General features: G+C 44.1%; 1 protein-coding gene across 1 annotated transcript in view; it reads right to left on the minus strand.

The window, feature by feature from the left end:
- Positions 1-25,169, minus strand: part of LOC129824351 (potassium/sodium hyperpolarization-activated cyclic nucleotide-gated channel 2-like) — a 55,761-nt gene that overhangs the window by 19,303 nt on the left and 11,289 nt on the right. Inside the window, exons 3-4 of the mRNA XM_055883939.1 lie at positions 21,534-21,695; positions 8,277-8,495 (exon numbers count right to left, since the gene is read on the minus strand). Of these exons, the coding sequence (XP_055739914.1) occupies positions 8,277-8,495; positions 21,534-21,695 (381 nt within the window). The remainder of the gene's footprint in view (positions 1-8,276; positions 8,496-21,533; positions 21,696-25,169) is intronic.

Raw genomic sequence — 25,169 nt, forward strand, 5'->3', positions numbered from 1 at the left:
GTCCAAATGTACTTCCTGAAGAACCTTGAGATGGAAGTACATTTACGCTGGGAGGCAGAAAGAAAATAATGAATCTCAAATTTCAAAACACCAACATTCTGATATGTCATCGCTGTATTAGTATTCACCCTGCCTCTCTTCCATCTGCTCTGTCTGATTTCCTTAATACTTTGTCTGTTGTAAAAACCTGTCATTGTCTGCTGTCCGGAGGTTCAGTAAAAGTGGCCACCACCATCGATCACGTGAGAGCAGGGGCAAGTGTTTTGACTTACAACTAGGTTATTACATTCAGGAAGTGAAAAGTAGCATTGCCGTAACGGAGGATCTTCCCAGAAAATAATGACTATCATTGTTCCGACATCTCTGACTATGCCCAGAAATCGCATAGCGCGCATAGAAAGCTTACGTAGACGAGGTAAGAGATTTCAAACCCTCTATAGCCCACAGGTCTCCTCCTCTTCCTCCCCTCCTCTCCCCCTCACTTGGCTCCCTGTACCAGCCAGTTAGCACTGCACCTCTCAAGGACACAGCCACCAGTGAGAGAGTGAGAGAGGGTGAGAGTGGGAGAGAGAGAGAGAGAGAGAGAGAGAGAGAGAGAGAGAGAGAGAGAGAGAGAGAGAGAGAGAGAGAGAGAGAGAGAGAGAGAGAGAAAAACCAGGGCGATATTAAGAGATGTAAGGCGAGAGAGAAGTAGACAGACAGAAAAGAGGAAAACGGAGAAGAAGATGGAGAAGGAGAGATAGAAGGGATTCACAGAGAAAGATTAACAGAATGGGATGAGAGGGACAGCGTGTGTGTGTGTGTGTGTGTGTGTGTGTGTGTGTGTGTGTGTGTGTGTGTGTGTGTGTGTGTGTGTGTGTGTGTGTGTGTGTGTGTGTGTGTGTGTGTGTGTGTGTGTGTGTGTGTGTGTGTGTGTGTGTGTGTGTGTGTGTGTGAGAGCGAGAGAGGCAGGGAAAGGCAATCAAGTATAAGAGAGAGAGAGAAACGGAAGAGGGGGCCAATGTCAGGACAACATTGGCGGCAGGACACACAGGTCTGTCATCTCATCAATTCTGCTGCTGGCAAGAGGGACGTCATATCACTACCCCCCACCCTACCTTCCCCTCCTCTCCCACATCTTCCCCCCTCCCTTATCCCCCCCCATCCCCCTTCTTCCTCTGCCAACCCCAGTCCATGGCGATTTGGCGCTACCTGGGCGAACACACCCGCTCACTCTGATTGGCTGCTGAGAGGCAGCGACACTCCCCCAGCTCCCCAGCCACATAGACTCTGCTTGGAGACAGCCAGGCTGCTGAGCTGCTCACGCTGCGTTGTGTTGCTATCGCTGCTGCTAACACCAGGCAACACTACTGCAACACTACTCAATAACACTACAGTTTACTGGCTGGGCTCTGCAGGTATTTACCTGGGATTTACAGAGAAACTATATGACGCTAAACTACAGGTACTTTCTGGTACCAACAGGTAATTGCCAAAATAAAGGAAACACTAACATAGTGTCTTAATAGGGCGTTGGGGCACCACGAGCTGCCAGAACAGCTTCAATGAATTTTACTAGTGTCTTGAATATGGGGTGATTTCAGGGCCAACAGATATTGTAGTTGAATTAGGGCGGCATCCTGGTAATAGTTGCTTTCCAGTAGTAATAGCTACTTCTACCCATGGTCTCTATCTCTCCGTCGGTTTCCACCGTTCTGAGTTACAATTGAAGTTGGACGTTTACATACTCCTTAGCCAAATACATTTAAACTCAGTTTTTCACAATTCCTGACATTTAATCCTAGTAAAAATGTCCTGTTTTAAGTCAGTTAGGATCACCACTTTATTTTAAGAATGTGAAATGTCAGAATAGTAGAGAGAATTATTTATTTCAGCTTTTATTTCTTTAATCACATTCCCAGTGGGTCAGAAGTTTACATGCACTCAATTCGTATTTGGTAGCATTGCCTTTAAATTGTTTAACTTTAGCTGGTGTAATTGAATCAGGTTTGTAGGGCTCCATGCTCGCACACACTTTTTCAGTTCTGCCCACAAATCTTCTATGGGACTGAGGTCAGGGCTGTGTGATGGCCACTCCAATACCTTGACTTTGCTGTCCTTAAGCCATTTTGCCACAACTTTGGAAGTATGCTTGGGGTCATTGTCCATTTGGAAGACCCATTTGCGACCAAGCTTTAAATTCCTGACAGATGTCTGAGATGTTGCTTCAATATATCCACATCATTTTCCTGCCTCATGATACCATCTATATTGTGAAGTGCACCAGTCCCTCCTGCAGCAAAGCACCCCCACAACATGATGCGGCCACCCCTGTCCTTCACGGTTGGGATGGTGATCTTCGGCTTGCAAGCCTCCCCCTTTTTCCTCCAAACATATTGATGGTCATTATGGTCAAACAATTCTATTTTTGTTTCATCAGACCAGAGGACATTTCTCCCAAAAAGTACGATCTTTGTCCCCATGTGCAGTAGCAAACCGTAGTCTGGCTTTTTTATGGCGGTTTTGGAGCAGTGGCTTCTTCCTTGCTGAGCGGCCTTTCAGGTTATGTCGATATAGGATTCGTTTTACTGTGGATATAGATACTTTTGTACCTGTTTCCTCCAGCATCTTCACAAGGTCCTTTGCTGTTGTTCTGGGATTGATTTGCACTTTTCGCACCAAAGTACGATCATCTCTAGGAGACAGAACGTGTCTCCTTCCTGAGCGGTATGATGGCTGCGTGGTCCAATAGTGTTTATACTTGCGTACTATTGTTTGTACAGATGAACGTGGTACCTTCAGGCGTTTGGAAATTGCTCCCAAGGATGAACGAGACTTGAGGAGATCTAAAAAAACAATTCTGAGGTCTTGGCTGATTTCTTTTGATTTTACCATGATGTCAAGCAAAGAGGCATTGAGTTTGAAGATAGGCCTTGAAATACATCCACAGATTCACCTCCAATTAACTCAAATAATTTCAATTAGCCTATCAGAAGCTTCTAAAGCCATGAAATAATTTTCTGGAATTTTCCAAGCTGTTTAAGGGCACAGTCAACTTAGTGTATGTAAACTTCTGACCCACTGGAATTATAAATTAAATAATCTGTCTGTAAACAATTGTTCGAAAAATTACTTGTGTCATGCACAAAGTAGATGTCCTAACCGACTTGCCAAAACTATAGTTTGTTAACAGGAAATTTGTGGAGTGGTTGAAAAATTTGATTTAATGACTCCAACCTAAGTGTATGTAAACTTCCGACTTTAACTGTAGCTAGCTAAAAAAAAAAAATACAAAAAAAAAAAATTGTATCTAGCTGAACTTTCTAGTGTCTTAGCTAGCTAGTGGGCTAACAGCATCACAGGTGTTTTAGCTAGCAACCTCTGGGCTAAACCCAGATTCAGTTTGTTTGGCTAACACGAGCGGTGGTGTTTCTTCAAAGTGTATTACCCCACCACTGAAGCACCATCCCTTTTACATTCTCGTGTGAAAGATAATCTAACTGTGCGTTCTATCTCGAGTTGCTTGGTTTACACACCGATTCAGCACTTGGTATTTCCCGTGATGGCTCGGCTAGCTGGCTATCATCACCCGCTAGTTGTCTACATTGCCCTCAGCTGGACTCTGGTGTCCTTAGACATAGAGTGAAGTACATGGAAAGTATTTCCCAGGCCTCGTCCTTGCTCGAGGATGACTCCGTTGACAACAAAGTCCCAGAGGAGGGAGAAGCTACTCAGGCATCACCTCCGCCTGCACTGCAGCCTGATGGATTACGCCCCTGAAAAATCATTTCTCCCCTCTGCTGAGTTTGTGCTACTCTGCCAGACCGAAGAGGTAGGGCAGGAGTGGTTCACCACAGACCTTAAGGATGCTTATTTCCACATCAGAGTTTATCCTGCACATGGGAGATATCTGAGGTTCACCATCAAGGGCACAGCCTACGAATATCTCACCTTACCATTCGGTCTGTCCCTTTGTGCCGAAGAGAGCCTTAAGAGTCTTGATGTACGTCAACTATGGTTGATCTGCGTAGACACTCGTGCTCAGGTAGTGAAGCACACAGCCCAGATGTTGTCGCACCTACTCGCTCTGGGCTTCAGGATGAATTGTGCCATAAACTCGCTCTTACCAATCCAGCAGAAAGTCTTTTGCCGATTGTCTCTGGACTCTGTAGCCTGTCGAGCAGCCCTCACTGTGGAGAGAGCAACGTTTTTTTTCCCACTGTCCCTCAGGGTTTCGCCCAGGAACATCAGTCACGTACTAGATATGTCTGAGTGTTCTTGGGCTCATGGCCTCCATGATTGTGATAGTTCCACTTTGTCTCCTCCTCATGAAATTTCCTGCATTGGGTGACCTCACTCTGCTTGGACCCATCTCTCCACCGGCACAGGCGTGTGCTTCTCTTTGCAAAGTATCTATCGGCACAACTGACATTTACTCCTGAGGTGCTGACCTGTTGCACCCTCTATAACCACTGTGATTATTATTTGACCCTGCTGGTCATCTATGAACGTTTGAACATCTTGAAGAAAGATCTGGCCTTAATGGCCATGTACTCTTATAATCTCCACCCGACACAGCCAGAAGAAGACTGGCCACCCCTCAAAGCCTGGTTCCTCTCTAGGTTTCTTCCCAGGTTCCTGCCTTTCTAGGGACTTTTTCCAGGCCACTATGCTTCTACATCTGCCTGCTCTTTGGGGTTTTAGGCTGGGTTTCTGTATAAGCACTTTGTGACATCTGCTAATGTAGAAAGGGCTTCATAAATACATTTGATTGATTGATCCCTCTTGACACAGGGCTGCCCTACTGGGAAAGTCTTCACGAGCAAAGTAGTGATGATGGATGCGTCACTACAGGGATGGTGGGCAGGTCAGGCTAGACAATACATCTACGGTGGCGTATATCAGCTGCCAAGGAGGAATGCGCTCCCGTCGACTTCACTCTCTGACGAGAAAGATCTTGCTATGGAGCAGCAAACATATGTTGTCTCTCAGAGCAACACATGCTAGGCAGACTAAACTCGAGTGAGGATTTACTGTCACGGGGGAACCCCCTACCAGGGGAGTGGCGACTTCAGCCTGAAGTCGTCGTGGACGTGTCGGGGTATTACGGCATGGCTGCCGTCGATCTGTACAGCTTGTTCTGTGCAATGTGGGATCACAACGCTCCTCTAGGCGTGGATGCGTTGGCCCACAAATGGCCAGGTGTGCTTCTGTACGCCTTCCCTCCCGTGCAGTGGTGTAAAGTACTTAAGTAAAATACTTTAAAGTACTATTTAAATAGTTTTTTGGGGTATCTGTACTTTACTATTGATGTTTGTGACAATTTTTTACTTTTACATTACTACATTCCTAAAGAAAATAATGTTATTTTTACTCCCTACATTTCTCCTGACACCCAAAAGTACTTCTAACATTTAGCAGGACAGGAAAATTGTCAAATTCATGCAAGTATCAAGAGAACATCCCTGGTCATCCCTATTGCCTCTGATCTGGCGGACTCACTAAACACAAATGCTTCGTTTGTAATGCTTCGTTTGTCTGAGTGTTGGTGTTGGCTATCCTTAAATTAAAAACAAGAAAATTGTGCCATCTGGTTTGCTTAATATAGGGAATTTGAAATGATTCATACTTTTACTTTAAATACATAAGGAACCAGCAAGAAAACATTTGGAGACCTGTCATATGGAAAACTGACTCTGAGACTTTCAACCAGCGGTTTTCAGCTGCGGCTGAACAGTTTGGTTGTGTGTTTAACTCTGCCTGTAAACACGCTGGATGATTCAGAATCCATTGAAGAGCTTGAACGATTCATTGACGAGAGATACTTACGAACTCAAAGAAACATGTTGCTGGTTTTGGAGGATTCAAGCATTGTTAAGGACAACCAGCCCAAATCAACAAAACAAATCAAAACCAGGTTGGCCAATAGGTATCAACTATGGAACCAAACCATCCCCTAGTAAGAGGGCGTGTGTGGCGAGTGGTTTACTGATATATATGTTGACTTGTTAAAATCCATCAATGAAAGGCTTGCCAAACTTGATATCTTGGATATATTACGAGAGGACATCAATGCATTATGTGCTAGTCTAGAATTCAGCCAACATCAGATTGATGATCTAAGGAAAGAGAACATGGCGCTGAAAGGTACTGTAGACTCTATTCACAGCAAGGTGGAAGTGGTGCAAAGGGAGAACAAACAACTTAAAGAAACCTTGCTTGATGCACAGTGTCGATCAATACGGAACAATCTAATACACTGCTCAAAAAAATAAAGGGAACACTTAAACAACACAATGTAACTCCAAGTCAATCACACTTCTGTGAAATCAAACTGTCCACTTAGGAAGCAACACTGATTGACAATAAACTTCACATGCTGTTGTGCAAATGGAATAGACAACAGGTGGAAATTATAGGCAATTAGCAAGACACCCCCAATAAAGGAGTGGTTCTGCAGGTGGTGACCACAGACCACTTCTCAGTTCCTATGCTTCCTGGCTGATGTTTTGGTCACTTTTGAATGCTGGCGGTGCTTTCACTCTAGTGGCAGCATGAGACGGAGTCTACAACCCACACAAGTGGCTCAGGTAGTGCAGGTCATCCAGGATGGCACATCAATGCGAGCTGTGGCAAGAAGGTTTGCTGTGTCTGTCAGCGTAGTGTCCAGAGCATGGAGAGGCTACCAGGAGACAGGCCAGTACATCAGGAGACGTGGAGGAGGCCGTAGGAGGGCAACAACCCAGCAGCAGGACCGCTACCTCCGCCTTTGTGCAAGGAGGAGTAGGAGGAGCACTGCCAGAGCCCTGCAAAATGACCTCCAGCAGGCCACAAATGTGCATGTGTCTGCTCAAACGGTCAGAAACAGACTCCATGAGGGTGGTAGGAGGGCCCGACGTCCACAGGTGGGGGTTGTGCTTACAGCCCAACACCGTGCAGGACGTTTGGCATTTGCCAAAGAACACCAAGATTGGCAAATTCGCCACTGGCGCCCTGTGCTCTTCACAGATGAAAGCAGGTTCACACTGAGCACATGTGACAGACGTGACAGAGTCTGGAGACGCCGTGGAGAACGTTCTGCTGCCTGCATCATCCTCCAGCATGACCGGTTTGGCGGTGGGTCAGTCATGGTGTGGGGTGGAATTTCTTTGTGGGGCCGCACAGCCCTCCATGTGCTCGCCAGAGGTAGCCTGACTGCCATTAGGTACCGAGATGAGATCCTCAGACCCCTTGTGAGACCATATGCTGGTGCGGTTGGCCCTGGGTTCCTCCTAATGCAAGACAATGCTAGACCTCATGTGGCTGGAGTGTGTCAGCAGTTCCTGCAAGAGGAAGGCATTGATGCTATGGACTGGCCCGTCCGTTCCCCAGACCTGAATCCAATTGAGCACATCTGGGACATCATGTCTCGCTCCATCCACCAACGCCACGTTGCACCACAGACTGTCCAGGAGTTGGCGGATGCTTTAGTCCAGGTCTGGGAGGAGATCCCTCAGGAGACCATCCTCCACCTCATCAGGAGCATGGCCAGGCGTTGTAGGGAGGTCATACAGGCACGTGGAGGCCACACACACTACTGAGCCTCATTTTGACTTGTTTTAAGGACATTACATCAAAGTTGGATCAGCCTGTAGTGTGGTTTTCCACTTTAATTTTGAGTGTGACTCCAAATCCAGACCCCCATGGGTTGATAAATTTGATTTCCATTGATAATTTTTGTGTGATTTTGTTGTCAGCACATTCAACTATTTAAAGAAAAAAGTATTTAATAAGAATATTTCATTCATTCAGATCTAGGATGTGTTATTTTAGTGTTCCCTTTATTTTTTTGAGCAGTGTATATATAGGCTAACTTGGAACAAATAAAATAGTGCAGTTAAATTTAACATGGTCATAACCACTAATAAGATTGATATAGAAAATTATATTTTTTTCAAATGGAGATAGTTTCTATTGCGATGACCTTACTACCTACTAGGTAAAACCAAATGGTCCTTAGTGGTTCAATAATAAAAAATAAAGTAAGTATTACTTTATTAATGATCACTACATTTTACTATGAAATTGTTACATAGCTAATAATAAGTGTATAATTATTTATATCAGAAGTAATATGAAGAGAAAGAATAGCTTAGCAGTAAAGTTGTAATGGCAGTTCATTTATTCATTCATTCATGTGTTAATACACAGGAAAGGAAGCTATAATTTCACTGCACCATTCAGGCAACATGATCGTCACCATAGTTATAACAGAATTGAGCGATAGCGGAACGATGATGAAGGGAGAGGCTCCTTACCTTCTCCTGGTACTGTCGTCGGGACGAGTCCAGGGACTGGATGAGTGCTGTGGCATGGCCTATGAACACAGCATAGCAGGTGGCCCCGACGATCATACTGAGCATGGTGAGCCAGATATCAGACAGGCTCTCCGGGGCCTGCCGACCGTAGCCGATACACAGCATGTGGCTCATCGCCTTGAACACTGCAAACGAATATAGCTCCGACCAGGTGTCATTCTGCAGAAAGACAGAGAAATTAAACAGAAAATATTTTAAATATGGATTAAAGACAGAAGTTACCCATTTGGGGAGGAGAGGAGAAGGAATGGAGGAAGTTGGTGACTCAAAGTAAGAGACAAAAACGCACAGGGAGAGAGAGAGACCGAGAGGAGGGTAGGAGATAGAGAGGGCAGAAAAATGAGAATTGGGGACAAAGGGGACACGGAGAGGAAGTTGTATAAATGAGGACTCAGGGGAGATAGAGAGGACGAGAAGGATAATTAGGGTGGGTGGGAAAGGGGGAGAGAGGGAGTGAAAGAGGGTTAGAGACAGAGGGAGAGGGAGAAAGAAAAAACAAATGAGAGAGGAAGGAAGAAAGAGAGAAAGAAAGTGAGACAGAGAGAGGAGAGAAAGAGAGAAAGAAAGAAACAGAGAGAGAGAGAGAGATTGGGGGAATCCTGTGAGGCCTAATCAGTGAGAGGAGGAGAGGAGGTTCTGAGCTAATTTCCACAGAGACTTTAAAGGAAAATTCCACCCGAAAACCTTTGGTATTGTCCCAAAATGTTTCGCTTGTCCGCAATCAAGTTTAAGATATATTTAGCAAAATGCATCATACGGGGGTGATTTCTGTATTTTTTAAGTTACATATCTTGACAAGTTGATTGCTGACAAGCACAATTTTGGGACGAATGAAAAAAAATACCAACAGTTTTGGGGTATTTTCCTTTAATGACAGGCAATTAAATATGCCATTTCACAAATCTGAATCTCAATCCACACACCACAACAACAACAACAACACACACACACAGGGTGACATTATGCAACCAATAAAAACAATACTGTGGCTCAGAATTCATTTTTATGCACGTCTATGAGATGGCGCCAATAATTTAAAGGTGCAGAGGTGCAGTATTCCACTCATTTTGTATTACAGTGAGTGTTCTCCAGTCGATTTGAAATATTGCGGTTTGTTTTTGATACAATCTCAGCAATTTCTTGCAGTGAGGGCTGTGTAGTCAACAGAAAATGTCCAGGAAAGAAGCAACTAAAGGCCACGTCCTAATAGTCTGGCCAAGTCCCAGTACTTTTGAATAGCTTCCTTTCCTTGCCTCCTCTCCTTGTTTGAATTCTTATTTGAATTGTGTTTACAGCTGAAGAGACAGTCATAGAGACTTCGACAACCCTTTCACCTGTCTATTAGTGGAAAGAAAAGTCACAAGGAAAGGATGCCAGCCAGTCCCACTTTACTCCATACTCCCTCCCCTTGGCCATAACCCTTTGACGTTACCAGATCTGAAGCATCTGGATAGGTATAAGTAGTGCAGTGGTGGAGCTTCAACCATATTGCTAAAACTTTACAGATCTGCAAAATATGGATAAGGCCAAGGGGAAGGGCTAGGGGGCGAATTGGGACCGGATGATAGTGTTGGAACATAGCCCCTATCCAGGGAGCCTCTGATGTCAACAACACCTTGTGGCCAACTGAGAAGCAGTTCAGTTATCCATTATTCCTACCAAGCACACAATGTTCTGTACTGATACAAAGTCAAGGCCTCCATAGATTTCTTATTTCCCATGCCCTTCTCTACCGCCCACGACACACAGCAGAGCAGAGCAGGGAAAGGGTACAGCTAGAGACTGCAGTCAAAATGTTCCACTTCGTCCTGCTCTCCCCTCCAGACTGCATTCAGTGGTGTAGGTTTAAATGTAATCGACTATGATAGAATAGAATAGAGAAACTTTATTGGGGAGGGAATTTGTCTTGCAAATACAATAAAGCTCTTCTGTTTCTCTTTGTTTTAAACAGCTACATGTACACTCTTCTACTATAATATGCTATGCTGAAACAACATATATTATACAACAGGTGGGTCTAATCCTGAATGCTGATTGGTTAAAACCGCATTCCAGCGGGTGTCTGTTCCACAAGTTACCACCGGCTAAATCTATGACTTTAAAATGCCTATTTACTCTGTTCCATCTGACTGCGCAATCCACTGTCTCATCAGCCCAGCCAGGCAATTTATAAACTTGATCTCCACAAAAAAAAAGCATCTAGACATTATCTCACAATTCTTTTAGACTAACATTTAGTTTTCAACAGCGAGGATTTGTATAAACCTTGCTGTCCGGGACACTGTTGTTCAGAGTAGCTAGCCAACAACCCAGCTAACACAATCAGTTAGAACTGAAGATGGAAAGACTGCAAACTAGCTGACTTTGTTTGGTTTTAGCTTTTTTCAATTTACATTTCTTTGTATATATCCATAAAAATTATGTCAGCTGATTCATGATTTCGACTGGCTGAGAAACGCTGCCTGCCTGTCTGTTTCATCCCGACTCGTTCATTACTATGGGACATAAATATTGAAACAATGTTGCAAATGTCAGGCGAGACAGACAGCGAGCACAATTTCTATGCCAGGGGAAATTGCGCCTCATTAGCGCATTGTTATGGATGTATCGAAATAAATGTCACTAGAAAACAGCTTTAACAAATGCAAATGCCGTTACTTTGCCGTAGTTGGCTAGCTAGCAAGCAAGGGATAAGAACATTTCCAGCCAGTATGGCAATGGAACATTTGGAACCAACGACTGGGTAGCGTTCATAGATAATGAACAAAAAGACTGAACGACTGGGTCGCGTCTCTGGCAACCGAGCCGATAGAACGAACGACCAGCCGGCTTGGGTAGCAACCCTAGATTTGTGACGGGACCATATCTTGTGGAAGGATGAAATAGTATGAATACATTAATAAAAATAACGTTTTTAATGAAAATATGTTAATCATTATTTGAGTATGTTAGTATCCCGTTGTATAAAAGTGATAATGCCCTCGAAGCCAGTGTTTGGAGGATATCGACTTTGTCTCGGGCCTAACAACACCTGTGTCAATATATCCTCCAAACACTGGCTTCTCTGGCATTATCAGTTAAGTAGAACCCTGGACACTAGCTGATCCATATCTAGGATCTTCTGTATTAAATGGTTAGAGTGGAAAGGGGGGACTGTTTTACTCAGGAAATAAAACAGAAGGAAGAGAGTTTCTTAAAATAACCGTTGGCCCCACTGCAGGGGTTGCGGCTAAATGGTGGATGTGAAAACCCAAACAGAAACAGTAGAGTGAAAGAGAGTGAATAATGGATGAATGATGAGCACTTTGGCTTGAAAATAGCCCAGACAGCTGAGAAAGACACAGAGACACAGAGAGAGAGAGACAGAGAGAGAGAGAGAGAGAGAGAGAGAGAGAGAGAGAGAGAGAGAGAGAGAGAGAGACAGAGAGACAGAGAGACAGAGAGACAGAGAGACAGAGAGACAGAGAGACAGAGAGACAGAGAGACAGAGAGACAGAGAGAGAGAGAGAGAGAGAGAGAGAGAGAGAGAGAGAGAGAGAGAGAGAGAGAGAGAGAGAGAGAGAGAGAGAGAGAGAGAGAGAAAGAGGCAGTCTCAGGGGTTAACCACACTGGAGCATACAGGATCAAAGTGATACATGTATAAACAATCTGTTCAACTATGAAAGCGATGCTATACCTCACCAAGTGAGGCTCCAACTAGACTTCCTATGGATTACAGGGGGCTACCCCCATACTGTTTAAACCTATTAAGTTCTTTCCCATCTGAAAACACTTCAGGGATAGGAGGCTATATGCTCAGGTTTTGAGAGCCTGGCGTGGAAGTACAGTAGTAGGTAGAGGAGAACAGGATGTATTTGATGACATCGGGGTCTCCTTGAATCCTTAGGGGCTGTGTCCCAATATTTTTTACGTTTCTTTTCTTTGATACACTCTGCTGGCTCACTGTACACAAGTAGTATGTCCAGACCATACATAAGCAATACCCGATCAGTACAATTGATTCCAAGATGGCGTAGCAGTTCAGATGTTTTTGTCTTTGTCTTGTCGTGTCCCGTGTATGTATCTTTTTTCTTTCGTAAATATTTCGTATATATTTTTTATATTTTTAACCTCAGTTTCAACATACTCTTCTGCAACCCACCTCACCCAATGTGGTATGGATCTGCTATTTTCTATACTTTAGAACTGGAACCCTCAACAGCCAGCTAACTAGCTACTAGCTAGTAGTCAGTTAGCCACTGCTAGCGGTCATCAGCTAATCTTAGCTCGGTCAACTCCTGCCAGTCTGCACAACGTGATTCAACCCAGAGCATACCGGACTGCTTTTTCTCCACATCTTCAGTTTCCTACCGCAAGCTCTCAACCTTTTCACCTGGATCATCACAGCTAGCTATCTGCTATCTGAGTGGCTACCCCCTGGCTAACGTCTCTGTCCCGAAGTAAGCGCCAGTGAGCCTGAAACTAGCCTCGTGCTAGGCCATCAGCCACTCCTTGGGCTACAATACATATTTTGCCAATTGGCCTGGACCCCTTTTTCTGCCGACACGGATCCCCGGCAATCCATTTGGGGTGGCAGGTAGCCTAGTGGTCAGAGCGTTGGGCTAGTAACCGAAAGGTTGCAAGATCGAATCCCCGAGCTGACAAGGTAAAAATCTGTCGTTCTGCCCCTGAACAAGGCAGTTGTTCCTAGGCCGTCATTGAAAATAAGAATTTGTTCTTAACTGACTTGCCTAGTTAAATAAAGATAAAATAAAAATTACGACTGGTCTACTGACGTAATTCGCCCGAGGGGTTTCAACAGGCTCCTCCGTTGCGACGTCCCCTGAAGGCCCATTATTGTCTTATTTCACTGTATAGCCTCCAGCCCTGCTCAATATGCCTTAGCTAGCCCTTTTGTTTCACCTCCCACACATGCGGTGAGCTCACCTGGTCTAAATGATGATTCTAGAGACAAAACCTCTCTCATCGTCACTCAATGCCTAGATTTACCTCCACTGTATTCACATCCTACCATACCCTTGTCTGTACATTATGCCTTGACTCTATTCTTCCGTGCCCAGAAACCTGCTCCTTTTACTCTCTGTTCAGAACGCACTAGACGACCAGTTCTTATAGCCTTTAGCCGTACCCTTATCCTACTCCTCCTCTGTTCCTCTGGTGATGTAGAGGTTAATCCAGGCCCTGCAGCGCCTAACTCCACTCCCATTGCCCAGGCGCTCTCATTTGTTGACTTCTGTAACCGTAAAAGCCTTGGTTTCATGCATGTTAACATTAGAAGCCTGCTCCCTAAGTTTGTTTTATTCACTGCTTTAGCACACTCTGATAACTTGGATGTCCTAGCCGTGTCTGAATCCTGGCTTAGAAAGGCCACCAAAAATCCTGAAATTTCCATCCCTAACTATAACATTTTCCAACAAGATAGAACTGCCAAAGGGGGTGGAGTTGCAATCTACTGCAGATATAGCCTGCAGAGTTCTGTCATACTATCCAGGTCTGTTCCCAAACAATTTGAGCTTCTACTTCTAAAAATCCACCTTTCCAGAAACAAGTCTCTCACCATTGTCGCTTGTTATAGACCACCTTCTGCCCCCAGCTGTGCCCTGGACACCATATGTGAATTGATTGCCCCCCATCTATCTTTAGAGCTCGTACTGTTAAGTGTCCTAAACTGGGACATGCTTAACACCCCGGCCGTCCCACAATCTAAGCTAGATGCCCTCAATCTCACACAAATTATCAATGAACCTACCAGGTACAACCCCAAATCCGTAAACACGGACACCCTCACAGATATCATACTGACCAACCTGCCCTCTAAATACACCTCTGCTGTCTTCAACCAGGATTTCAGCGATCACTGCCTCATTGCCTGCGTCCATAATGGGTCTGCGGTCAAATGACCACTCCTCATCACTGTCAAACGCTCCCTAAAATATTTCAGCGAGCAGGCCTTTCTAATCGACCTGGCCTTGGTATCCTGGAAGGATATTGACCTAGTCCGTCAGTAGAGGATGCCTGGTTATTCTTTAAAAGTGCTTTCCTCACCAGCTTAAATAAGCATGCCCCTTTCCAAAAATATTGAACCAGGAACAGATATAGCCCTTGGTTCCTTCCAGACCTGACTGCCCTCGACCAGCACAAAACATCCTGTGGCGTACTGTATTTACATCGAATAGCCCCCGTGATATGCAACTTTTCAGGGAAGTTAGGAACCAATATACACAGGCAGTCAGGAAAGCAAAGGCTAGCTTTCAAAAAGCAATTTGCATCCTGCAGCACAAACTCTAAAAAGTTCTGGGACATTGTAAAGTCCATGGAGAATAAGAGCACCTCCTCCCAGCTGCCCACTGCACTGAGGCTAGGAAACACTGTCACCACTGAAAAAATCCATGTTAATTGAGAATTTCAATAAGCATTTTTCTACGGCTGGCCATGCTTTCCACCTGGCTACTCCTACCTCGGTCAACAACTCTGCACCCCCCACAGCAACTTACCCAAACCTCCCCCATTTCTCCTTCACCCAAATCCAGATAGCTGATGTCCTGAAAGAGTTGCAAAATCTGGACCACTACAAATCAGCTGGGCAAGACAATCTGGACCCTCTCTTTGTAAAATTATCCGCCGCAATTGTTGCAACCCCTATTACTAGCCTGTTCAACCTGTCTTTCGTATCGTCTGAGATCCCCAAAGATTGGAAAGCTGCTGCGGTCATCCCCCTCTTCAAAGGGGGAGACACTCTAGACCCAAACTGTTACAGACCTATATCTATCCTACCCTGCATTTCTAAGGTCTTCGAAAGCCAAGTTAACAAACAGATCCCCCGACCATTTTGAATCCCACTGTACCTTCTCCGGTATGCAATCTGGTTTCCGAGCTGGTCATGGCTGTACCTCAGCCACGCTCAAGGTCCTAAATGATATCATAACCACCACCAATAAAAGACAATACTGTGCAGCCGTATTCATCGACCTGGCCAAGGCTTTCGACTCTGTCAATCACCACATTGTTATCGGCAGATTCAACTGCCTTGGTTTCTCAAATGACTGCCTCGCCTGGTTCACCAACTACTTCTCAGACAGATTTCAGTGTGTCAAATTGGAGGGCCTGTTGTCCTGTTGTCAATTCTCTCAAGACTCTTTTCTCTGTATACATCAATGATGTCGCTCTTGCTGCTGGTGATTCTCTGATCCACCTCTACGCAGATGACACCATTCTGTATACTTATGGCCCTTCTTTGGACACTGTCTTAACTAACCTCCAGACGAGCTTCAATGCCATACAACTCTCCTTCCGTGGCCTCCAATTGCTCTGAAATGCAAGTAAAACTAAATGCATGCTCTTCAACCGATCACTGCCCGCACCTGCCCGCATGTCCAGCATCACTACTCTGGACGGTTCTGTAATGTGGACAATTACAAATACCTAGGTGTCTGGTTAGACTGTAAACTCTCCTTTCAGACTCACATTAAGCACCTCCAATCCAAAATTAAATCTAGAATCAGCTTCCTATTTTGCAACAAAGCATCCTTCACTCATGCTGCCAAACATACACTCGTAAAACTGACTATCCTACCGATCCTTGACTTCAGCGATGTAATTTACAAAACAGCCTCCAACACACTACTCAGCAAATTGGATGCAGTCTATCACAGTGCCATCCGTTTTGTCACCAAAGCCCCATATACTACCCACCACTGCGACCTGTATGCTCTCGTTGGCTGGCCCTCACTTCATATTCTTTGCCAAACTCACCGGCTCCAGGTCATCTATAAGTCTTTGCTAGGTAAAGCCCCTACCTTATCTCAGCTCACTGGTCACCATAGCAGCACCCACCCGTAGCACACGCTCCAGCAGGTATATTTCACTGGTCAACCCCAAAGCCTATTCCTACCTTTGGCCGCCTTTCCTTCCAGTTCTCTGCTGCCAATGACTGAAACGAATTGCAAAAATCACTGAGGCTGGAGACTCATATCTCCCTCACTAACTTTAAGCATCAGCTGTCAGAGCATCTCACAGATCATTGCACCTGTACATAGCCCATCAGTAAACAGCCCATCCAACTACCTCATCCCCATATTGTTATTTATTTTTTTGCTCCTTTGCACCCCAGTATCTCTACTTGCACATTCATCTTCTGCACATCTATCACTCCAGTGTTAAATTGCTAAATTGTAATTACTTCGCCAGTACGGCCTATTTATTTCCTTACCTCCCTAATCTTACCTAATTTGCACACACTGTATATAGATTTTTTCTATTGTGCTATTGACTGTACATTTGTTTATCCAATGTGTACCTCTGTGTTGTTTGTGTCGCACTGCTTTGCTTTATCTTGGCCAGGTCGCCGTTGTAAATGAGAACTTGTTCTCAACTGGCCTACCTGGTTAAATAAAGGTGAAATATATATATATATATATATTTTTTTTTTTTAACTGTCGACCTCACCGCAAAGGAACTGGGTCATAGCCAACACATGCAACAAAAGAACCCAGAACACAGAGATGTATGTTTGCTTTGCTTTGTGCTTGCACATTCTCATATATTTTCCCTTTCTCAGAACAAAAAGGGGGCCAGGGCTTTGCTTGGCCGTGATAGGCATGTAAAGAGAGAGAGCCAATGAGAGACAATCAACACGTGTAGTTGGGGAGCGATAAGCTGAGCAAATATCAGCAGATATAGAACAGCACGTTATGAAGCCGACAGCTCAGCCCTGTCTGCAGCCGCAGACTCTATTACACTAGCTTGACTGAATTTATAGTGACCAGCCACAGACAGAGACAGCCAGGCCATCTCTCTCTCTCTTTCTGTCCCCCCCCCCCCACGCCACATCGCTCTCCCTCCATCAATACCACTGGGAGGAGAACACAACACTGTCATATATTTGTTTAATCTGTGAGCAGAAGGCCAGACATCCTCTTTTCCGAGCCCATTCATTCGCAGCGCCAGAGGAACAGTGGCACCCATGAGGATGATGGGGTCTGTAGTGTGGGAGTCTGGATCCATTTGTATGGCTTCGGTCTTTTCTCATAAAGCCTTTTTTTGGAAGGGAAACAGCAGCTCTGATGGACGTGTCTAATAGGGTTTACTCGGGTTCCACAGAGGAGCAGTACAGTAAATAAGGCCAGAGAGACGCTATTATTATGACATGGAACTACTGAACTCCACATGCAATGTGGTAGAAGCTTAGCTAACCTTTCTCTTCATATGATTAATTTGCTTGCCCATTTGCCCTTTATCATATACATAGTCTAGACAAAATCTACAGAGGTGTTTGTTCCCATGTTGCTGTTAGTTTCAATATGTTGTTGTCTGGCAAACCCCAGTTCTCCATATGTTAGAATGAATTGGCTTGTGGTACAGCAGGGCTAGGGGAACAAGCTGCAGCTGAACACGGTCCCCTCAATGAGGATGTGGCAGCCCTCTAATTGACAGCCTAAAGATGTAAAGGTGTGCAGCGCTCATTTTGGGGGAGAGCACATGTCGCGCGAAGGTATTGCTAGGGCCGATATGATTAGCAGAGTTTAAGGTTTTGGCTAGCCTTGTTGACTTTGTTCTGTTTTCTATGTTTAAAATCGGACCCTGTAGAGCTCTGAAAGAGCCAGGATTTAATGAGCCTTTTCTTAAGAAAAGCCTCTTTGTTTGCACTGCGCTCCGGTCTCCTTTACGTTTAAGTCATTGCCTATGGCCCCGAACTCCTAGACCAGCGTTTTCCAGACCCCAAGGGGTGAACATTTCGTTTCTTGCCCTAGCACTACACAGCTGATTCAAAAAACAAAACGTGCCACCCTTGCGGTCCCGAGGACAGGGTTTGGGAAACGCTGCCCTAGACAGTGTAAAACCCCTTGCACTGTCACATAGCCCCTGCTGTACATTCAGGAACATATGACTTTGGTGGGATTATTCACACACTCAAAACCCAGACCAGCTAATGGGGCTAGATATGATCTCTTCCTTTGTCTTGCCTCTCTCTCAGACAGTGACAACAAACTCATTATGTCGGATTCCTTCACTGAATTCCAATGACTGTTTCCACTCGTTACCCGTTGTGGGTCTGATCACAGTTAATTATGTAGCGTTGGATACGGGCTCTGAAACTCGAAATTCACTTTAGCCCACCCCGATACTGCATACTAGTCCAATCCCACTGGGCACAGACGTCAGCCCAATATCTAGTTTTGATTTACATTTGGTCGAGTTGTTATTCAACGTGAAATAAAGAAATCTCGCCATCATTGGATTTAGGTTAAAAATAGGAAATGCCCTTAGGTTTTCTTCTTGCAAATCCAATCAGTTTTCCACATTGATTCAATGTCATCACATAGATTTTGGGGATTGAAATTATGTGGAAAACAACGTTTATTCAACTAGTTTTTGCCGGGTGGGATAGACTAGTTATTGTATATGCAGTAACGCACAGAGGGAAGTGGTGGCTGGTGTTACTTTAAATCGGAAGACGGGCTCATTGTAATGGCTGGTATGGAATAAATGGAAAGGTATCAAACATATGGTTTCCATGTGTTTGATGCATTTATTATTATTATTTTTTTTTTGATGCCATTCCATTAATCCATTCCAGCCATTATGAGCCTTCCTCCATTCACCAGTCTCCTGTGGCAGAGACGGACGTCTCGAGGAAGCAGTTTTACTAAAGGTACACAAGAGCCTCTGTATATCTTGGCCAGTCGTTTCAGTTAAGCACGTCTGTTCTTTACGGTAGTGTTTAATCAACACCAATAATTACAGTTCTGAAAGCCTGACTGTCTGTTTGCTGCTGCTGCCGCTATCATTATCCATTTAGCCCCTTCACTCCTGTGACGCATGGCTCTTCTGTCTGCAGAGGAAAAACAAACTCTCTCTCACTGTTAATCCACAATCCCTCCCAACATAGAATTCAAATTGATAGAACGGACTAGAATTGCTCAGCGTTCCCTGGTGGTTGTAACATCCGTCTATTTAAAATGTTCAAGAATCGATGCTTAATTGCCATGGTAATTGCTAGTGTTCTCCTATGGGGACAGCCAAAGAACCCTTTTAGGTTCTAGATTGTGTATTTTGGAATTCTACCGCTCTATGATTGAATAATTAGCCTTATGTGACATCATCCATTCAACAAAGAAGGGAACAGGCAGTTTATACTCTTCAAAAAGGGTTACAACCCGCCCGCCCTTGCCCTCATCCGCCTCACCTCGCCCTCCATGAGTTACTGCCCGTGTGCCCTCCTGTCACCTCCACTGGCCTGTACTTTAGCGTGTGTAGGTCTAGTAGTGATGATGGATGTCCTGGCTGCTACATAGCGGATAATATTACGAGTAGCCAGCCACTCAATAGGAGGGAGGTCTCAGGGGGCCTCGGGAACACTGCATCCTGCCAACCTGGGCCGCTCGCTACAGAGTGACAGCCCTCTGGAGAGATCCTGGCCTTGGTTATACTAGGTGGGGGGAGGAGGAGGAGGATGTCAACGGCCTGCCAGAGCTAGGCTAGCTGTCAGGGTGGGAGAGAGTATCATGTGGGAGTTTGTACAGTATACAACACAGTCCTCAGGACCCCTAGTTGTCTATCATAGAAGGGTAAACTCTGAGTTTTTGCTTTGAGGTGGCCAGTTAGAATGCCTGTGTTGGGTTGTCATATGAATGACATTAAGTATCTGTCAGAGCAGGTTATGGAGGTTTATTACAGTCTGACATCACAATTATGGGAACTGACAATAACGCTCCTGACAGGTAGGATGTGATGTTCTGAACCTTTCGTTAGAGAGAGTGTCCTGGCCGATCCACATGATCCTCACTGTTCTCATCACATTCTCAAACAAGCCTTTCTCAAACAAGCCTTTCAGATTATCATGGTTACCTGATCAATCAACTGATCAACTAATATCTATTCTGGTCACTTGACCCCTCACCTGAACCCTGCAATACTTCACAAGGTTGTACGATTGGGAAGCAGAGCCAAAGTCGTAATCACCTTTCTCAATCAACTGGCCTGATTTGAAACATCAAACAGATGAAAACACAGCACAGATAACAGTCGAGCATAATTCAATCGAACATCACAAACCAAGAGGGATTCGTTCCTTCACAACTTGGATGAAAGGAAAACACTTGTTTTCTCTTCTCATTGCTTGAGGCCCACCGGGTGATTCATTTGATGGGGTATTAGTTCTGTACGTTGATAAAAAGGAACACACTTCAACATCTTCCCTGCAGGAAAATTTTTAACTAACAGAAAATGTACGAGATTTACAGGCCCAATGATGGCAGAGGAACAGAACCCAATCCGTTTAAAAACCCATTTAGAGCTGTGCCTCGTGGCTAGGGCCTGGGAGACAGGGCAGTTTTCCATGGATCTGTAAAAGGCTGAGCTGACGGATGGACCTACACTCTTGGAAAAAAAGGTTATATTTAACCTAGAAACGGTTTATACACTCTTAGAAAAAAGGTTTCGAAAAGGGTTCTTTGACTGTCCCCATAGGAGAACCCTTTTGGTTCCAGGTAGAAACCTTTTGGGTTCGATGTAAATCCCTTTCCACAGAGGATTCTACATGGAACCCAAAAGAGTTCTACTTGGAACCAAAAAGGGTTCTCCTATGGGGACAGCCAAAGAACCCTTTTGGAAACCTATTTTCTAAGAGTGTATAAACAGTGGGCTTTTATCTCTCAGAGGAGAGAGACAGGAACAAAGGAGCCAGCTGCCCGGACACATTCCCATTTCACCCCTTTAATCTTTCCTGTCATCGGCCCACCCCGGTGAGAGAACGAGAGGGCTTTCCCTCGCTCGTCCTTAGATGGCTCTGCTGGCTGTGTCTGGCTCACTGGCTGACGGTTCTAACAGGAGACAGTTCAAACAACCATCAATAGAACTACTCATTGGATTGATTTCTAGTTATAACACATTGATGTGTTTTCCCAATAAGCCTTCATTAGGAAGCTTTCATCAAGAGCAATTAGATGAAGGTCTTTTGGGCAATCGATAAATCAACAAGAGTATCTGTATTAAAGCAAGCATTGAGCCTATCTTATGAAATGCTTCTGTGGTTACTAAATACTACTGATATGTGCATTGTGTAAGTGTGGGAGACTATTCTTATTGTTTATGAATAAGAACTGATTCATGAATTTTTTATGACCGATGTTTCCTATTGCCTCTCTACTCGTTGGTTTAACTTATGAATGTAAACGATGTCATGAATCAAACACATACCACCATCTTGTTGAGGGAGACCCAGCAGTCTGAGGGGAAGTCCTGCAGCATGGGAACCAGGAACTGTAGACAGCCATCCCAGTGACACAGCAGCAGCATCATACCAATCAGGTTGAAGATACGCATCACCGCACTGGCCAGGTCATAGGTCATATGGAAGATCTGAAACAGAGATAGAGAGACAGAGAATTAGTTCAAGTGGAGAGAAAGGATGAGAGAGAGAGAGTGTGTATGTGTGTGTGTGTATGTGTGCCTGTGCAAGAGAGAGATAGAGAAGCAGAGAGAGAAAGAGAGAGAGTGAGAGAGAAAGAGAGAAATAGAGAGAGAGAAAGAAAGCGAGAAACAGAATCACAGTCACGGAATTCTGTTTCATTTGAGATTTCCTGTTTAAAACCTCCGCCGCTTTTTTTCAATTTTAACCTAAAATGACATACCCAAATCTAACTGCCTGTAGCTCAGGACCTGAAGCAAGGATATGCATATTCTTGATACCATTTGAAAGGAAACACTTTGTGGAAATGTGAAATTAATGTAGAAGAATATAACACATTAGAGCTGGTAAAAGATAATACAAAGAAAAAAATATGTTTTTTTGTACCATCATCTTTGAAATAGAAGAGAAAGGCCATAATGTATTATTCCAGCCCAGGCACAAATTTGATTTTGGCCACTAGATGGCAGCAGTGTATGTGCAATGTTTTAGACTGATCCAATGAAGCATTGTATTTATGTTCAAAATGTTGTATCAAGACTGCCCAAATGTGCCTAATTGGTTTATTAATAACTTTTCAAGTTCATAACTGTTCACTCTCCTCAAACAATATCATGGTATTCTTTCACTGTAATAGCTACTGTAAATTGGACAGTGCAGTTAGATTAACAACAATTTAAGCTTTCTGACAATATCAGGTATGTCTATGTCCTGGGAAATGTTCTTGTTACTTACAACCTCATGCTAATTGCGTTAGCGCACATTAGCTCAAATGTCCCGTGGTTGGGACACCGATCTGTAGAGATCCTTAAGAGTTAATGCAAAATTATCTTGCGATCAAGATGACAAGTCCTAGAAGCAGGATTAAATGAGAAGACTCCAGTCAGCAGTACCATGTTGCCTGCTGTACCGTTGGACCACACCAAGCATGATTAATGAGAGAAGAAAGACAGCTCCCCATCAGACACAGCAGGAACAGAGCAGACATTTGTTACAGCCAGGTACAACACATCAATCAGAGATGTAACACACATGACAAGAGTCTCTCACTCACTACCGCACAAACACATACCAGTACACAAATCTGTAGGCACAGACGCGCACACACACACACACTCTCTCTGTGTGATGGACAGGAAACCGTCAGGATTCCTGATACGTCATCTCACTTATCAAACATCTTCAGTCACAAGGTTGTCACTTTAGCCAACCATCTATTAGTCCTTTGGTGTGATGGCTGAAATCATGGGGTAACCAGCTAAAATCTGTCTATACTTCTCTAAGCCCAACTAGACAAAATTTACCAAAACATATACATCTGTATTTCTGCACAAAAACCAAACTGACCGCAAGGACAATCACCTTTCAACGACCCCTGAGGAAGTATTAACAAAACACAAGATGGAAAACGAAATGCAGTTTAGTCAGAGTATGGTGCATTGCTAACTCACAGTCACTGACTGGTGACTTTGTCCTCATACAGTATCTCTACAAGGGCTGTGATTGGACATGAATCACCAGTTGATATTTTGAAATGCCACTTTAACCTTTCAGGCCTTGTGACAGTCGGTTTCTATGAGCTGGAAACGGACAAAATACTGCACTTCATCACATCTATTTATAAAGAGTCCAACTGCTGCTTAGAGGTCAACTCGTGATTAGTGACATGTTAACCAGCTGAGGAGGAGAGGGTCAGACACACTGTTAGATGTATTATTATTTTTGTTCTTAAAGGGGTACAAACACTTGTCACTGGGGTGGTACTCTGTTAGGTCATCCTTTGTACCTTTAGACATTGTAACGAGTGCGCTGAGAGTCGGGAAGCAATAGGGGGTGTTTTAACAAATAAACACAACATAATACAAAACAGGAAACACGAACAATGCACAGACATGAGACAGAAACAGAAACAATAACACCTGGGGAAGGAAGCAAAGGGAGTGACATATATAGGGAAGGTAATCAGGGAAGTGATGGAGTCCAGGTGAGTCTGATGACGCGCAGGTGCGCGTAACGAGGGTGACAAGCGTGCGCCATAATGAGCAGCCTGGTGACCTAGAGGTCGGAGAGGGCGCACACGTGACGATATACTGTAGGTACATAATTGTACCCCAGTTCATAACTCAGACAGTACCTTTCTTACATATAGTCCACAGGTACAAAGGTGTGTTTTTGTAAAAGGTACATTTGGCCTTTATAAGGAACCACTACATTGACAAAGCCATTTGTTCCTTGTAAGTGGCTAAAATGTATCCCTACCATAGACCACTTAAACTGGTACAACACTCACGGGTGACCAAAAAATAACTATCTGAAAGCTACACCCCCACTAAGCCATGCCTCCAATATAATTTCCCAGTGTGCCATGCCTTTTCAAGTGCATTGTAGAGTTACCCCCCATGACTGTATTTGTTAGTGATAGCGACATGGCTGTTGAATTCATTTTTTTTTTTCAATCCTGTGGCCTTCACCAAATGAGTTCCTAGGCAAATGTTATCATTAAAACTAAACTCTTTATAAGGCCTTATTTTGAGGCCTACTTTTACCATGATACAGTGGCCTGAAACTCATAGTTTACAGGCCACATCAGGCCTGCAAGCAGTGTTGCAAAATTCCGATAACTTTTCCCAAATTCCCTGGTTGAAGGATACTGGATTTCTTGCTTATTCCTTCACGTTTCCAGGAATCTTACAACTGGGATTTCTGGAAAACCTGGGAATATTGGGAAAGTTACCAGGATTTTGCAACCCTACCTGCAAGTCACGTTATACTGGCATGCAAAGTGATGTGCAATTCCTATTGGAATCCAGCCAGAGTTAGGCTTTCCAAATTTGTATTCACCTGCAACCTGCATTCAGAATGACTGCCAGGGTTAGGGACATTGTGAGGAGACTTCCTAAGGCATTTAAACTGGAACAATCATTTCAGTAAAGGGTACAAAAAATCAAAATAAATGATTGGATTAATTTAGATTTTTTTTTGTTATTTATCTCTGTGTAGCATAAGATTAATCAATCAATGTCAATGCAAAAATACAGATATTTAAAACAATTCTAAAAAATCTACCTGCAGTGGAGCATGCTGGAAAATATCATAATGATAATGATTATGGTACTAATTGGCCTTTTATGGCACCACCACAGTGACAAAGCCATTAGTTCCTTTTAAGTGGCAAAAACATCATTGTATCTTTTGGTGGGTACAAATATGTACCTTTCTTCAATGCATTACCGTACAGTACCATGTGAGATCACATGTGTATCTCTGAAGGTACATCATGTGTATTTTGATCTTTGTACCCAAGGGAACAATACTGTACTCAAATGAGATGATTGTGGACTACAGGAAAAATAAGACAGAGCACGCCCCCATTCTCATCGACGGGGCTGTAGTGAAAGCAGGTTGAGAGCTTCAAGTTCCTTGGT

Source organism: Salvelinus fontinalis, chromosome 26 (assembly GCF_029448725.1).
Source record: "Salvelinus fontinalis isolate EN_2023a chromosome 26, ASM2944872v1, whole genome shotgun sequence".
NCBI lineage: Eukaryota > Metazoa > Chordata > Actinopteri > Salmoniformes > Salmonidae > Salvelinus > Salvelinus fontinalis.